The 16284-nt window shown below is 59.3% G+C and overlaps 2 protein-coding genes across 3 annotated transcripts; both read left to right on the top strand.

Annotated features, from left to right (window-relative positions):
• Positions 1–31: 31 nt before the first annotated feature.
• BAG4 (BAG cochaperone 4) lies at positions 32–4851 on the top strand. Its single transcript, XM_086865360.1, has 4 exons — positions 32–114; positions 2116–2355; positions 2907–3155; positions 3519–4851. The coding sequence occupies exons 1-4, from the start codon at positions 67–69 to the stop codon at positions 3999–4001; spliced, it is 1020 nt and encodes a 339-aa protein (XP_086721486.1). The 5' UTR covers positions 32–66; the 3' UTR covers positions 4002–4851.
• A 1912-nt stretch (positions 4852–6763) lies between these two features.
• DDHD2 (DDHD domain containing 2) lies at positions 6764–16208 on the top strand. Of its 2 annotated transcripts, none has more exons than XM_086865713.1 (17): positions 6764–7033; positions 8166–8356; positions 8901–8990; positions 9273–9393; positions 10323–10412; positions 10892–11027; positions 11542–11750; positions 12110–12180; positions 12300–12419; positions 12599–12694; positions 12778–12900; positions 12994–13149; positions 13229–13331; positions 13415–13579; positions 13937–14099; positions 14374–14485; positions 14722–16208. In XM_086865713.1, exons 1-16 carry the CDS (start codon positions 6850–6852, stop codon positions 14462–14464), a joined length of 2109 nt encoding a protein of 702 aa, XP_086721839.1. In that variant the 5' UTR covers positions 6764–6849; the 3' UTR covers positions 14465–14485; positions 14722–16208. The 2 variants fall into 2 exon arrangements, 1 of the variants encoding a protein (XP_086721839.1); XR_015279811.1 differs by having other exon boundaries at positions 6769–7033; positions 14374–14570.
• The last annotated feature ends 76 nt before the right edge of the window (positions 16209–16284 follow it).

Genomic DNA, 16284 nt, shown 5'->3' with positions numbered 1-16284 from the left:
AGCGCGAGCGGGCAGCGGCCGCCGATTGGGCGCGGGGCGCGCGGGGGCGCGGCCTTGGCGGCGGCCATGGAGCCCCGCGCGGCAGGGCCGGGCCCGCCGGCGGCGGCCGCGCAGGTAACGGGACATGGGGGCGGATCCCGGGACGGGCACGGCCCCCGGGACAGGCACGGCCCCCGGGACGGGCACGGCCCGCGGGATGGGTGCAGCTCCCAGGACGGGCACGGCCCCGGGGTGTCACGGCCGGTGGGGCGGCGCTCAGCCCGGCCCTGTCCCGGTAACGGGCGCTCAGGACGGCCCCGGCTCACGGGCAGCGCCCCCAGCCCCGAGCCCTGCCCGCCGCCTCCCACGGCCGCCGGGTTCTCGTGGCTCTGCTCGCGGGCTCCCCCGGGCACGTAACGGGGCAGGAAGCGGGGAGCGCCGCCGGTGGAGCCGCTCCGCCTTCCTGGGGCATGTGGAGAGCGCGGGGATCCCGGGAATGCGGGGATCCGGGAATGAGGGGATCCGGGAATGAGGGGATCCGGGAATGAGGGGATCCAGGAATGAGGGGATCCAGGAATGAGGGGATCCCAGATCGGGGATCCCGGAGCGGTGATCCCGGGAATTAGGGGATCCTGGAATGCGGGGATCCCGGGAATGAGGGGATCCGGGAATGCGGGGATCCGGGAATGCGGGGATCCGGGAATGAGGGGATCCGGGAATGCGGGGATCTGGGAATGAGGGGATCCGGGAATGAGGGGATCCGGGAATGCGGGGATCCCGGGAATGCGGGGATCCGGGAATGAGGGGATCCGGGAATGCGGGGATCCCGGGAATGCGGGGATCCCGGGAATGCGGGGATCCGGGAATGAGGGGATCCGGGAATGAGGGGATTCGGGAATGAGGGGAGCCCTGGAATGCGGGGAGCCCTGGAATGCGGGGATCCCGGGAATGAGGGGATCCGGGAATGAGGGGATCCGGGAATGAGGGGATCTGGGAATGAGGGGATCCCGGAGCGGTGATCCCGGGAATGAGGGGAGCCCGGGAATGCGGTGATCCGGGAATGAGGGGATCCGGGAATGCGGGGAGCCCTGGAATGCGGGGATCCCGGGAATGAGGGGATCCGGGAATGAGGGGATCCCAGATCGGGGATCCCGGAGGGGTGATCCCGGGAATGCGGGGATCCGGGAATGAGGGGATCCGGGAATGAGGGGATCTGGGAATGAGGGGATCCCGGAGCGGTGATCCCGGGAATGAGGGGAGCCCGGGAATGCGGTGATCCGGGAACGCGGGGATCCCGGATCGGTGATCCCAGATCGGGGATCCCAGAGCCGTTTCCCGAGCGGCAGGGTCACGGTCCCGGGGCTGGGCATTCCCGGATCCGTTCCCTGCGGGATTTATCGCAGCTGGGCTTTGGGCTCCTGTGCGAGCTCCGTGTGTCGGGAGCGGCTGTCCCTGCCAGAGCTGGCTCTGCTCTCCAGCCACGGCTGCAGTTTGGTTTAGCCAGTGGTTTGGACACCCGACTGGTCTGGCTCTTCCATAAATCCCGGCACAGGGGTGTACAGCCCGAGCTCCGGGAAGCAGCTCAGGGGAAAAACTGCCCGAAGGTACAGGGAGTCTTTCCCTGAGCTCCTGAAATCCTGGGCTGCACAATCCCCTCTGCAGTCAGGTGGAAACTCATGTTCCCTACACATCAGTTTTGGGATGGATCCAGGTAAATCCTTGGGTGTGCCCTGGCTGTGCAGACCTTCCATACAGAGACCCACACAGCCTGCAGCTCGAGGAGCTGAACGCTGGCTGGTGGAGCTTGTTTGAATCGTGTCTCTGTGAGAACGAGCAGGAAAATGAACTTTCCTGGAGTGTTTTCTGTGCTCTGGTCGGGGATGCAGTGCTGGCACTGAATCCTCTGGGAGCTGCTCAGTGTGAGAGGCTGCACAGCTGCCCCTGAACCAGACCTGCTTAAGCTCAGTGTTAGACCTGCTACAGCCAGCTTAGACCAGGAGAGCCTCAAACTGGGGCAGATCAGCTTGAGGGCAAAGGAAGCCCCTAGTTAAATACTGCAGGAAGGGCCAGTTCTCGTTCCTGGAGCGCCTGTGGCCGTGGCCCATCGCCTTCCCTGTGCTCTTCCCTTGTTCCCAGGCCATGGATTCTCCCTACGCCAACGGAGCGTACAGCCCCCCGTACCCGCACTACGCCAGCCTGCCGCAGGCACGGGGCTTCTGCTGCTCGGGGCCCCCGCGCAGCCCCTACCCCACAGAGCCCGCGGGCTTCTACCGGCCCCCATCGCCCGCTCCCGCCTGGAGCTACGGCCCCCCGGAGTGTCCCCCCGAGGGCTCCGCGCTCCGCAGGCAGCAGGTCCCCGGCTACTCCCCGCCACAGGTAAGGGGAGCTCGCGGGTCCTGGCATGGGGGTCGTGGGGCCGTGGAGCTGGGGGTCCCCGTGGCTCTCGAGCACCTTGTCCTGCCTGGTTTTACTCTTAAAAAAACTGGTGGTCACCCTGAGCTCGGGCTAGGAAAGCAGGAATTGGGCAGCCAGCCTGAGCTGCAGCTGCTTCCCAGAATCCCAGGATTGCTGAGGTTGGAAAAGACCTCCAAGATCCCAGAATTTAACCTGTGACCGGTCCCCACCTTGTCACCTGGCCCAGGGCACTGACTGCCATGTCCAGTCCTTCCTTGGACACCTTCAGGGATGGGGACTCCACCACCTCCCCAGCCATAATGTTCCATTACTTTACAACCCTTTCCATGAAGAAATTCCCGATGTCCAACCTGAACCTCCCCTGGCACAGCTCGTGGCTCTCCCCTTTTCTTGTTCCTTGTTCCCTGGGAGCAGAGCCCATCCCCACTGCCCTGTCCAGCTCCCAGGGCTGTCAGAGGGTGCAGTGCTGGGGGTGACCCCAGCTGTAATTCCTGTTCCCCCCATCCTTTCAGACCCCTGGAATGCCGATGCCGCAGTACCCGTATGGAGACAGCAGTGCAGGGCTCCCGGGGCAGGGCCCGGTGCCACAGCCCCGATCCCTGGAGGACACGTGGGGTCCCCACTCTGTCTTTGGGGTGCAGCCGCGTTACGCCTGGCCCGCGGCCTCGGGCCACGGCAGCCTCTACGTGTCGGATTCACAGCCACCCTGGAGCGGCAGCGGGGCCCCTTCCCACCCTCCCACCTGGGAGTCACAGGGACAGGTGAGGTCCTGTTTGCATGCAGAAGACTTAAATCCGTGGCTGTGATTCCATAATGCACTGGAAGGACAGGATGTCCTGGGGTGGGTCTTGAAATGGGTCTGACAGGCTTTGTCTGGGTTGGATCAGGAGTTAAGAGACTCCACGTTTTTGGTCCCCAGGCAGCAGCAGCAGCCCTGATGGGGCGTTCGGGGGCTCAGACTCCTCCTCTGGACAGGTGCCCCTTGCTTTCTAACATGGGGACCAGGGCACAGGTCCCTGTCCCCAGCATCCCCAGCCCTGCTCACTGTTTGGTGCAGGATGAGAGCAGAAGCCTCCGTGTTTAAGGGAAATGCACTTAGAGATGTTCTCTCCCTCTGACTGCAGGACTCTGTCTACGACAGACCTGAGCAAAGCCCCAACCAACGCAGTTACTATTCTGATGTCAGCCAGAGGCACTCTGGGGTGAGGAACGAGCACAGGATAGCCAAGGCTGCCCCGTCCCAGCCGCGGGTGCAGTACAGTGCCCAGCCCCAGCTCTATGACCTCGCTCCACGGAAGCCCAGGAGCCGGGAGCTGGTCTTCAAACCTGCTGAGCAGCCTTCCACAAACCCTGCAGCCATGCAGCCTGAGATTCAGAGGATCCTCCACGTGATGGGGGAGGCTGAACAGCTGGAGGAAGAGGTGGAAGAATTTGTAGGGAAAAAGACAGATAAATCCTACCGGCTCCTGGAGGAGATGTTGACCAAGCTGCTGCTGGAGCTGGATTCCATTGAGACTGGGGGCCAGGACAGTGTCCGGCAGGCCAGGAAAGAGTCCGTCCACAGAATCCAGGCCATACTGGAAAAACTGGAAAGAAAGGGGCTGTGAAAGCACATGAGCCACAACACACAGCCTGTTGGTGAGGTTCCAAAGAGTTTCAGTTCTCTTAAATCTCAGCTCTTTCTGCTACGCACTATTGACAATGGAATAGCAATAAGCCCTGAGTTAACAAATCAATTCAAACCCACCAAAAAGCCAGCCCAGAAGCCCAGCCCTGACGAACAACTCAGCAAAGGACAAATTGCGAGAGGTTTGAAGCAGCAAAAGTATTTAATGAAGATGTTGAAGAGAGCTGGGCCAGGGATGGAGCCCTGTGGGGTTGTGTACAGTTCCCCAGAGCAGGCCCAATCTCTGGGTGTCTCCTACAGCTGCAGCCAGTCTTTCAACACTCGTCAGCTGTGCTGCAATGTGCAGCCAGCAACCAAGACTCTGGGTTTGTCCTCACTGCCTGTAATTTCAGCTTCAGCTCCCTTGCCATAAACCCCGTGTGTCCTCACAGGGGTTGTTTGGGTTTAGTGCACTCAAGGAGCAACACTGAGGTTCTGGAGGGAGGGACTGTGCTGGCACATGTCACCTTGTGCTGTCCCTCCTGTGGTGCAGAGCCAGTGTGAGGTTCCCTGTGGGAACAGACTGGGAATCCCGGTTCTGCCACTGGAAAGGAGAAGTGCAAGTCAAGGAAAGAACAAATGCAGGATGCTTGCAAGTGATTTCCAGGTCACTTGGTTCAAAATCCCCTGTTGAATGTCCCTCTCCATCCTGCGAGTTTTGTGTCCCACTGTGCAGCACCACGGAGGGAACAGCTCGGCCTGTCCCAGCCTCCTGGTCACCACCTGCACAGAACTCACTGCTGTGTGTGACACTTAATAAACCCTGACAAGTTTTAAATGTTATTTTGTAATTGAGATGTCTCAAAGCCTCTATTTCTTTAAGGAGAAGTCGTTGGGGAGGTTTTGTAACTCAGACTCAAACTCCAGCCCAGTTCCATTCAGAGGTGAATGGAACAGCTGAGAAGGCTGTTTTGGGGTGCCAGGGTGCCCCATTGTCTGCCAAGCAGTGCAGGTGCTCCAGGAGCCTCCAGCTGTGGCTCTAGGGCCAGTGGCTGAGTTGTGGAAGGGTCTGGAGGGGATTTAGGATGGCTGAGGCTGAGAGACCGTGCACCCTGCTGACAGCCAGCCGAGGCAGCCGGCAGCTCCCACATTCCCAGCCAGGGCTGTGGGCACAGGGCTGACCTTTGGAGCTTGTTGGATGTGGCTGTGGTCAGCCTGCAGCCACGTCTGAGCTGGGGGGAGGTGGATGTCCTGGGACAGGGCAAGGCTCAGCTGCTGTTTCATTTCGTGTCAGGCAGGGAGCAGCCAGGCCGGCTATTCCATGCTTTTCCAGCCTGGAATTCCATCCCCCTCCTGGGGATTGCTGGCTGTGCAGGGAGAGCAAAGCAGTTCACAGTACCCGAGTGCTGCCTTGTCACTGTGCTGGAGAAGCGGTGGTCCAGGCCCTGTGAGTGCCACCCTTCCCCCAGCAGCTGAACCCATCCAGGTAACATTCCTGAAGGACATTTCCTGTCTCTGCCTCCTTGGCAGAGGGTTATGCAAACACCTAGAGAAAAGCACAGGAGAGAACATGAAGAAGTGGCTGAAATGACAGGTTGTTGTTGCAGGGCGTGGGGATCCGAACAGCTCTGTGGCTCGGCGTGGCTGCCTGAGACACTTTGGCATCCCCGGGTGGGTTTTGTGTTTCCTCCAAAGCTGAGCTGGGGTCAGGGATTAGGCACATGTCCCACAGCTCAGGCAGCAGGATGTAACTGCATCCCTACCTGCTGCCTCTGCCGCTTTCACACAGGACCAAAGAGCGTCGCGGGTGGAGATGGTTTGATGGGGGCAGGAGCTGTGTCAGCAGCGGCTCTGCAGGCTCAGGGCTTGCAGGTGTTTGCTCTCCAGCTGCACAACCGCAGCACTGAGCACCCTGACCCTTCCCTTTGCCTCCCCAGTCCCTGCTGTGCACGGTGAGCGCCGGGACAGAGCTCCTGGCAGCTGCTTTCTCTTGCAGCATCCACCCACATCACAACACCCAAATTAGAAAGTCTGTCTCTGTTTATCGCCGGGCTCATCTCTACAGAAACCAAACTCTCCCTGGGGTTGCCCGTTGCTTCTCCAGCAGTGCTCAGAGGGTTTCTCAATCGCCACGGAGGCTGAAGTGTCACAGAGGGACTGAAAAACAAACATGAAATCAGCAGCGCGTGCTTTCTGCTGCAATCACCCCGTGCTGGAGGGTTTGCCCGTGCCGAAGTGGGCACCAGGGTGGGGTTTCCTGCACCCCAGTGCCCTGCATCCAGCTCGGGGCCATAGGGACTGTCACCCGAGCCACTGCCGAGGGCACGGAACACAGGCAGGGGTCGGGGGAAGGGATTGTGGGCAGGGGTCACAGGGATGGAACACGGGCAGGGGTCACAGGCAGGGATCGCGGGCAGGGAACACGAGCAGAGGCAGGGCTGCAGGGAGGGGCAGCAGTGGCAGGGCAGCAGTGGCAGGGCTGCAGGGAGGGGCTGAGGGCAAAGGCTGCGGGCAAAGGCTGCGGGCAGGGATGGCGAGGCCGCAGGAAGAGCCCCAGCGGGTACTGCGGGCAGGGACTGCGGGCAGTGATTGCGGGCGATCCCCGCTCCTCCCCGGCCGTGACGGATGGGGCGGGCCGCGGGCAGCACCGCCCTGGGCTGGGCGGTCGCGGGGCCGGAGCGGAGCCTGCGCTGCCGCCCGGGCCGGGCCGCGCCGCCGCAGCAGCCGCCGGGACAGCGGGGCCGGGGCCGCTCGGGGCCGGGGCGGCAGCGCACGGCGCGACCCGCGGAGCCCCCGCTGGCGGCGGAGCCCCGGTGGCGGCGGAGCCCCGCTCCCCCCGCAGCGGCCCCATGTCCGCGCAGGAGCCGCCGCGGCCAACGCCGGCCAACGCCGAGCCCCCGGAGCCGGAGCCCGGCGGGCGCTACGAGCCGGTGGTGCCGCACTGGTTCTACTGCAAGGTCACGGAGCCGCGGGAGCGCTGGGTGCCGTTCAGCGCGCAGGACTCGGAGCGCCTGGAGGCGGCGCACGGCGCAGGTAGGGCGGGGGTCCCCCGGCAGCCCCGGCCCCCGGCAGCACCGGCAGCCCCGGCCCCCGGCTCCCGCTACCGCCATCCGCCCTTCGCTTCTGCACCCGCGGCCCCGCTCTTGCACCGCCCTAAGGAAAGGGCCTGGGGAGGCTGACGGGGGAGCATCAGGTGTGCGCTTGGGTACCGGGGAAAAAAAAAAAAATTCCCCGGACGCATCCGTGGCTTTCCAGCTGGGATGCTAGATTTCCGCTCGAGGAATTTTAAATTGGGATTTTCTGGCCGTGTGCCTGCTCCAAATAACTGAGCTGTTTGGATGCATCAAACGGTCTGACCCCATTCAGCTGATACTGCTCTAAATGATATATAATCATACTGCAGAGCACCGTCTGCTGAGGCTGGGACGATGCTAGCAGGATGGCAGGAATTCCGCTGGGAGAGCCCCCTCGGCACGGAGCCGTGCCTGCTTTGGGAGCAAGGATTGGAGGTCAGCTGCAAGCCCTGTGCTGAGGTCCTCGTGTGCCACATGTCACCATCTGTGCCACCTGCTGCCACGGGCAGAGCTCCGATTGCCCAAGGCTTGGCTCCCATCCTCCCTCGCCCAGGAAGTTTGGGATTAGAGGCTGTGCTGCCCATCCCCGGAGCTGCTGCCTGACCCAGCCTGGCACGGGGTGCTGTGCCACCAGCCCAGCCCACAGGCAGACCCAAAAAGCAGCGAAATTCACAGAGTTTGAGGTCTTTATTGGGGTCTGCAGATTTCTCTGTTTCAGAGAGGAACGGCTTAGAGACCCTTAGGAGGCCCTGGTGCACCCCCACTCTTACACAATGTGCTTCCCAGGGCCACAGTTCCACTTTTACCCTCCAGGTGAGGCAGGGAGAAGCCACATGAGCACGTGCCTGAGCTAGAAAGAACAGTGTAGTGTAGTGTTTTCATCTCACCTTCTGCCTCTGGGGGAAGTCTGACTTGGGGCGTCTCGCCCAGATGCCCCGGCACTGCTCTCTGAACTTGGGTGCAGAGGACATTGGCATCTGCTGCCGTGGCTCTGCCCAAGGGGATGCTCCAGCCTCATTGCTCCAATGGCAAGATCAATGGGATCTTGCCATTCCAGGCCTCTCCTGGTTAACTGCAGGCCTCGCTTTCAGGGAAGGAGCAGGACGGCGTGGTTGTCCCCACGTCGGGGGGCAGGTATGATGTGCACCTGCGGACGCGGCAGCGCGTGGCCGTGTACTGGGAGGAGGAGGTGGCTGAAGTGCGGCGCTGCACCTGGTTTTACAAGGGGGACAAGGACAATAAGTTCATTCCCTACTCGGAATCCTTCAGTGAGGAACTGGAGGTAAGCACTCCTTTCCCATTGGTTTCCATCTCAGCCTTTCCTTGTCACATACTGTCTCTGGTGTCCCAAACCCCGTCCAAGGCCACTGGCACCACAGTCAGGCCTGAGGACATGAACTCCAAAGAGGCTTTGGCATTCCTGCAGCTAATTGATGTAACTGTGAGCACTGCTGTGGCCTCCCCTTCCCCTGCCCTCATCTGGCCTCGGTGCCTCCTTCCACGACACCTTGAAGTGCCAGGCTCTCCTTTGGGGCGAGATACAGACATAGAAAAATACCCATCTTTGCAATAACCTCTATTCTGATGTAACAAAATCATTCTGAGTTGATGGGGAAGTCTGATGCTGCTGCTGTCAAAGCAGGGAGTTCTTAAACACTCTCAGCAGGTGATCCTGGGATGACCCTGCTTTTCCTCCAGCAGATTTCTCTGTCTCTTTTGCAAAGTGTTGATAAGAGATTCTGAAAACTGGGTGGGGAATGTCCCAGGAGGTTGAGCATTGATGGGCACACTTCCAGCTGACTCACAGTGGGTGTTCTCCTCTGTAGGAAGCTTACATGATTGCTGTAACCCTGGGGGAGTGGAAGAGGAAGCTGGAGTCCCCCAACAGAGAAGTCATTATCCTGCACAACCCAAAGGTGAGCAGGGCCTGGTGATCTCTGTGGTGACCAGTGGGGACATCCCTTGGGTCTCTTTGTGCTGTTCCCTCCAAATGGGTTTGTCCAGGGGCATTCCACTCAGCCTGCCTGTACCAGAGGAGAGAGCAATGGCAGCCAGGTCTGCCAACAGCTTCACGTTTCTTTTCAACCTCTCTGGGCAAAGGGCTCAGCCCAGCACAGTCTGGTACCACCTGATGTCACCCGGAGCTGCTGTGGCTGTCTCTGCTCTGGGATCACTGACAGGCTCTTCTTGTTCCCAAGCTGATGGTTCACTACCACCCCGTTGCCAGCTCTGACGACTGGGTCTCCACCCCCACGGAACAAGGTCGGCCCCGGACTGTGAAGAGAGGAGTGGAGAACATCGCTGTCGAGATCCCCAACGGTGAGCTTGCTTCTCTCCTCCACCATCCAAAGCCCTGTGGAGTGTTTTCCAACCTGATGGCTCAGAAAAACTGGCTGAAGCTCCCATGATCCTTGAAGTGCATGTCAAAACACTTTGAGCCAAAAGGATCCAAATGGTTTCAGAAACCTCCCCAGCCCCAGCGAGCTGCAGCGTCAGTGAACGTGCAGAACTGCACATCCAGGGGAGAGTGGTGAGCTTCCAGCCCCTGGACAGAGACAGAGCTGCTGGGAGCTCTGCAGTGCCTAAAATTACCCCTGAGGTCTGGATGTCTGCATTGGTACAAGAGGAGAGTTTCTTTCTCTGCTAGGGAAGACCACATGGTGGTTTATCACTTACCTACGTGCTGGTGGCACTCGGGGGCGCGTGCTCTCGCCATCTCTGCGGCCAGGTGTCAGCTCTGTCCCCTGCCACTGCCCTGGGCTCCCAGCCAGGCCTCAGGGAGAGAACATGGGGCAGTTACTCCATTTGCCATGGGTGCCTGCCCTCAGGAAGGCACGTATGCAAACTGAGGTGTGTGGGAATCAGAGAACAAGCCCTGACTCCACCTGTGGCTGACTGGGACATGCAGCTCCATGGAGCTCATGGGGTGGGCTGGGCATGGGGCAGCTGCACTGAGACCTCCTGACCCTGCAATTCCCAGTGCTGAACGATCCCTGTGGCTGGGCAGGGATGAACTGCAGTGCCACCAGCCCTTCCTCCAGGGGTCCTGCTGGTCCAGATCCATCCCAGGCCAGGCAGCTGAATTTAGCAGGAGAAATGTGAGAAATGCCAGCGCCCTTGAGGTGTAAACCCAGGCACTAACAAGGGTTTTCATGGGCTGAGCGAGGGTGGGAGGCTCCAGTCCTGCACAGTCCGTTCCCTGCTGGGCTCTGTCTCCTCAGCAGCCTGAGCTCCCCTCCCCTCCTCAGGAGAGCCACTGCAGATCGACCACCTGGTGTTCGTGGTGCACGGGATCGGCCCCGCGTGCGACATCCGCTTCCGCAGCATCGTGCAGTGTGGTAGGTGCAGGCTGGGAGCCCCAGCAGGGAGAGCCTCCCCTGGGAAATGGGAATTCCCTGAGCCTCAAACCATCCCCACATGCTGGCAGGCTGCATGGCCAGACCTGCTGACTTTGGGCAGCGTGAGCAGAGCACTCGCCGAGCCGCCAAATCCCTCCTTCTGAAAAGGTTGAGGCCACTGCTGTTCATCAGTTTTGCTTCACAACAGTTATTTTTTATAAATGTCTAAAAGTCCCTTGTCCTGACTGCCAGCCTAAAGCCCTGCCCCTGTGAAGGAGGTACAGATGGGGCAGTGAAATCCAGTGAACACACGTGGCAGGACACGGAGCCTCCCCTGATCTGACTTAGGGGAGCAGCAGCAGATTAAAGACCCCGGTGGGATTTCTCCGTAATGATCTTTCATCGTATTAAGTGGTGTTGGTGCCATGGGCTGGCCCCAGAGCCTGGTGGATCTCCCTGAGAGTTCTTGTGTTTTGCAGTGAATGATTTCAGGAACGTCTCGCTCAGCATGCTGCAAGCACACTTCAGGAAGGCCCAGGAGCAGCAGCAGGTCGGCCGGGTGGAGTTCCTGCCCGTCAACTGGCACAGCTCCCTGCACTCCACTGGCGTGGACGTGTAAGTGTCCCTGGGCCGTGGGGATGGCAGGGGGCACAGGCAGCTCCTGCCCTGCAAACTCCACTTCTCCTGTTGGGAAAGCAAAGGGAAAGCTGGGAGGGTTTAGGGCAGGACACTCAGGGACCCCCAGAGCCCCTCCCCACGCAGCACACCCACCGCTCCCACCAGCATCCTGAGGACAGAGGCTTTCCCTGGCTGATCTCGGGAGGGACCCTGGACATCCACACCTCGCTAAACTGAGTACCCTGTTCCTGCACTGCAGCACTGCTCTGCAGTGCCCCAGCAAGGGCAGAAAGCAGGCCAGGTTCCTGGGGAAGGAAGGACAGGCTCTTTATTCTTGGAATGGAAGAGCACAGGCCGTGCTTTGCCTTCAGTCTGGGCATAAGCTGGGGGTCTGGGTTACAGCATACATCCTTGGAGACTCTGTCAATTCTCTTCTGAACTTACACTTCAGAAACGTGGTGGGGTTCCGTGGCTTCCCCAGCTGCAGCCCCCACTGCCCTTTCCCCCGCAGCGACCTGGAGCGGATCACGCTGCCCAGCATCAACCGCCTGCGTCACTTCATCAACGACACCATCCTGGACGTGTTCTTCTACAACAGCTCCACCTATTGCCAGACCATCGTGGACACGGTGGCCTCGGAGATGAACCGCCTGCACCAGCTCTTCCTGCAGAGGAACCCGCAGTTCAAGGGCGGGGTGTCCATCGCGGGGCACAGCCTGGGTGAGGGCTCACACTGCTGTGGGTGTCAGCGAGCCAGGGGAGCAGGGAGGGCAGCCACACAGCTTGGCTTACAAGGAACACCTTCCACTGGAGCCTGTTCCTCCAAACCCTGTCCCAGCTTCCAGGGGTGTAGCAGCCACAGCTTCTCTGGGCAGCCTGTGCCACTGCTTCAGCACTGAGGAAATAATTTCTTCCTGACATCTGATCTAGCCTGTACTCTGTCAGTTTAAAGCCATTGTCCCTTGTCCTGTCACTGTCTGCCTGTAAAGAGTCCAGGGTGCAGCTCTTCCATCTCACAAAGGAGGTGGCTCGGGCTCTTCCCCTCCAGGTGCTGATCTCTGCCTGTGCCTGGTTTCTAGGGTCACTCATTCTGTTTGATCTCCTGACAAACCAGAAGGCTGATCCTGAGGAGGACGAGCACTGTGAACAGGTATGGGAGGTCACTGACCCCTCCCTCCTGCAGCTGCCTGGGGATGGGGCAGAGAAAACAACGTGTGCAGGAGCAAGCTGGTAAGCAGAGAGCATGATCCCTTCTGGGCCTGTTCACAGGGCTCCAGGGCAGCCTCAAGCACGGGGGGTATTGAGGAAGTAAAAGAAATCCTGAAGAAGCTGGAGCTGTTTGAGTATTGTGATGTTTTTGAGAAGGAGAAAATGGACAGGCAAGCACTGGTAAGAAGTTGCCCTGTTTTACTTGTGACTCTTGGCTTTTCTTCCCCATCATCCCACCACTGCACATCTTCTATTACTGAGTCACGCATGAAACATCTCTGAGGAGGAACACAACCCCAGAAAAGACACCTCACCCCACTTCTGCTCTTGGACTAACACCAGCCTTGCTTATTTTCCAGTTCTTGTGCACAGAGGAAAACCTTAAAGAAATGGGAATTCCCTTAGGGCCAAGAATGAAAATACTCCATTACATCAGCTCCAGGACAGAGAGGAAGGTTTGTTTTCTGCATGGCTTGTGCTCGTGCCATCACATCCCATCCCATCCCTCTGACACAAGGATCCCTTTGTGCTGCTGCAGGATCAGAGCTCAGCAGCTCCTGGGCACAGTGACCGTGGAGCCGAGCCAGGGTCCCCATCCCAGCGTGGGGACGGCTCAGAGGATGGCAGGAGCTGCCAATACCGGGACGTTGGCTTGGGACAGGTAACAGCTGAGCTCTGGCTGCACCCACAGAGCCCTCGTACCAGCAGCACAGAGATTGTCTCATGAACCAGTGTGAACATCCCCCTCTCCCAGGTCTCGGCAAACTACCCCCAGCTGAACTACAAGCCCACCATCTTCTTTGCCTTTGGCTCTCCCATTGGGATGTTCCTCACAGTGCGAGGAGTGAAGCGGATCGACCCAAACTACAGCCTGCCCACCTGCAAAGGCTTCTTCAACATCTTCCACCCCGTGGGTATAAGAGCCAGAGCTGTCCTGCGTGAGGCACATGGAGCACGAGCCCTGGCCACTGTCCCCCTCTTGTGTGCAGTTTGACCCGGTGGCGTATCGGATCGAGCCCATGATCGTCCCAGACCTGGAGTTCGAGCCGATGCTGCTGCCCCACCACAAGGGCAGGAAGAGGATGCACCTCGGTATGGCACAGGCAGCCCCTATCCCCCAGCCCAGGGCTGCTGCTGCAGCCCCAGCCCCACAGCCACCCCCTCCTGCCTTGCAGAGCTGAAGGAGGGGCTGACCCGCATGAGCGTGGACCTGAAGAACAACCTGCTGGGCTCGCTGCGGGTGGCCTGGCAGTCCTTCACCCGCGCCCCGCTGCCAGCCCTGGAGGCAGGGAGCACCGAGGCTGAAGCAGAGGCAGAGGCCAGCACTGAGAAGCAGCCAGGTCTGTGGTGGGGTGCACAGGGCAGGGGAGCCAGGGATGCGGCCTCAGGAGCTGCCCGTGGTGTGCCTGGACTCCCACAGCCACACTGCCCAGCAAAGGGATTGCCTTTGGGCTGTGGGGGCACCTGGCTCTCCCCAGATGCTGTGGCCTTCCCCTGTTAGCACTTGATGAAGCTGTTTTCTTGGGGGGGTGTCTCAGCACACCACATTTTAAGTTTGTCACCCCTGCACTGCTGTTTCTGAGCAGCTCTCCCCTGTGTGAGCTGCCGAGGGGTGAAGGGAGGGAATGGCCCTGCTGTTGTATTGTCATGGCTGCTGGTGCCCTGTGGCTGAACCACGCTGCTCTTCCTCCCTCCAGACACAAAGGCAGAGGAGCCCCCAGCAGCAGTGAAGGAAGAGACTGCCCCCATCAACGTGGGGAGGCTGAACGGAGGGAACCGCATCGACTACGTGCTGCAGGAGAAGCCAATAGAGAGCTTCAACGAGTATTTGTTTGCACTCCAGGGGCATCTCTGCTATTGGTAAGTGTCTGTGCGGTGCTCAGGGCTTCAAATCTACCTGTGCTGGAAGCAGAATGGCATCAGTTTCAAAGCCAGTGGAGTAAGAAAAGCTTCAACCCATCAAGGGAACAAGATCTTCTCCTGTCTGTGACATAGAGAGGGTGGGCATGGACAGAGGGAGGAGACTTGTGCTTCTCCTTGCCTTCTGCTCCCTGCATCTGCATCTACCCCAGAGATGTCATGACAGAGTGGAAGGAAGCAATTCCCTTCTGATTCCCGTGTCCTCCTCCTGCAGGGAGTCAGAGGACACTGTTCTGCTGGTTCTGAAGGAGATCTACCAGACTCAAGGCATCACACTGGATCAACCTTTACCAGGAAGCCAGTGACCAACCTGTGCTGTCCTGGCTGTAAGTCACCTTTGCCTAAACCCCATCTGGATTTCTTAGGACATCTCAGAGGAGATCTGCTTTGTTTGAGAGAGTAACACCCAAGGCAAGGAACTTGTGTCAGCTTTCTTCTTTGGCCTGCCAGCACCTTTGGCTCCTCTTCCCTGCACACAAGCACAATCAGACCAGGAGGGTGCAGGAGGTTGGATTCTGGCTGCCTCACTGCAGCTATTCCTGTTCTCCTTTTGCTTTCTCAGGTCCAATCCCACTGAGTACTCACCAGGAAAATCCAGATCTCTTCTCTGCCTTCCTCTCTCCTCTGCTGCCGTGTCCTGCATGCTGCTTCCCAAGTACCTGCTGCTGCCTGGAGATAAGGATGGATTTTCCTCCATTTTGGGTAGGGGGAAAAACTGTCAAGGGAAAAACACTTCTTCTCAAACACACGTAACACCTGTAGAGTGACTCCCTGTGGCAATGTGAACCCTCCACCTGTGAGTCCCCACACCAGCTCCTCCAGCACTGCAGCAGACGAGCTGTCCAGGCTCAGAGCCTGGTCCTGACCCTGTGCCTGGCTTGATGAGGACACCCACAGCCCAGGACCTTGAGGAGGAGAAAAAGCCTTAAACACAGAGTGTGGAAAACACAGAGTGTGGAAAGAGCGACAGCAGCCTGGGAGCAAGGGAGATCTCTGACTGCTAACAGCAGCAGCCACGCCAGCGCTGCCAGGAGGCGAAGCCCAGGGCACAGGGTCTGCCCAGCAGCCACCCCCGTGTCCCTGCACTGCTGCTGCATGTTTGTGCAGCCCTGGGCCGTGCCAGGCAGGGCTGCCCCGTGCTCCTCCCTGCTGGGGTGTGCTGGTAGTGACAGCTCTGCACCCTCACCCAGCCCGTGCTGGCAGACAAGGGGCTCTGCACAGCACTGAGCAAGGCAGTCCCTGCTCTGAGGAAAGCTTCAGCCCCAGCTCCAGCCAGCCTGGGGAGCAGCAGCTGCTGCTGGCAGTGCCAGGACAGTGTGAGCCCACTGTGCCCCACAGGGACACAGAGCAGCGATGTTGTCCCACAGGGCTGGCGGGTGAGGACGGAGATCTCCTGCTCACCACGCTCCAAGTCCTTGTTTTCAGCTTTAAATGTACAAAACTCAGCCAGCAGAGGTGGAACCGGATCCAGCAGGGTCTGGACACTGCAGGAATGACACCAGCTCTGTAGGCAGCTCAGTCTGCACCTGCCTTGAAGCTGTTTTTTGGGGGGGACAGGGCAGGAGAGCCTCTGTGATCCTTCCCTGGCCACCAAAGCCCCTGGGCTGGCTCAGTGCCTGGGCTGGGGCTCCAGTGCTGTGTGAGGTGTTGCTGTGCAGCCTTTGGAAGAGCCAAACCACTTTCCTTCCTGCTGACTTTTGCCCTGCATGGGGTAAGGAGCCTTTTTCCCCCACAGCCTGTTGGTTTGTTTTTCCTCCATTGTCTGTTGTTTGCACTATCGGAAGGGTTTTGTTTGCAGCCCCCATCCCTCCCTCCCCTCCCAAGGAACAGAAGCTGTTCTTTACCTGACTGCAGGAACAGCCAAGCTGCTCAGTCAGCACTGAACTACTGCTGGCTGAGGTCTCATGGGAATAGGAAAGGAAAGTCTTAACATGGGACACTAATGATCAGCTTTTTAAGTTACGCACTTTGTTAAAAAAAAAAGAAGTTAAATACATTTTAAATGTTAATGTCTTTTCCAGTAAAAGCCAAAATAAATAAGTAGATGACTGTGGTGTGTGCATGTCTGGGGGGAGAAGGAAGGGCTGGAAAATTCCCATGTGCAGTTTTAGGAGAAAGTGAAGCT

The sequence above is a fragment of the Cyanistes caeruleus genome, chromosome 29, assembly GCF_971803275.1.
Source record: "Cyanistes caeruleus chromosome 29, bCyaCae1.hap1.1, whole genome shotgun sequence".
Taxonomy (NCBI): Eukaryota; Metazoa; Chordata; class Aves; order Passeriformes; family Paridae; genus Cyanistes; species Cyanistes caeruleus.
Note: the sequence above shows the minus strand (reverse complement) of the source record. Positions and strands in the feature narration are given on the sequence as shown.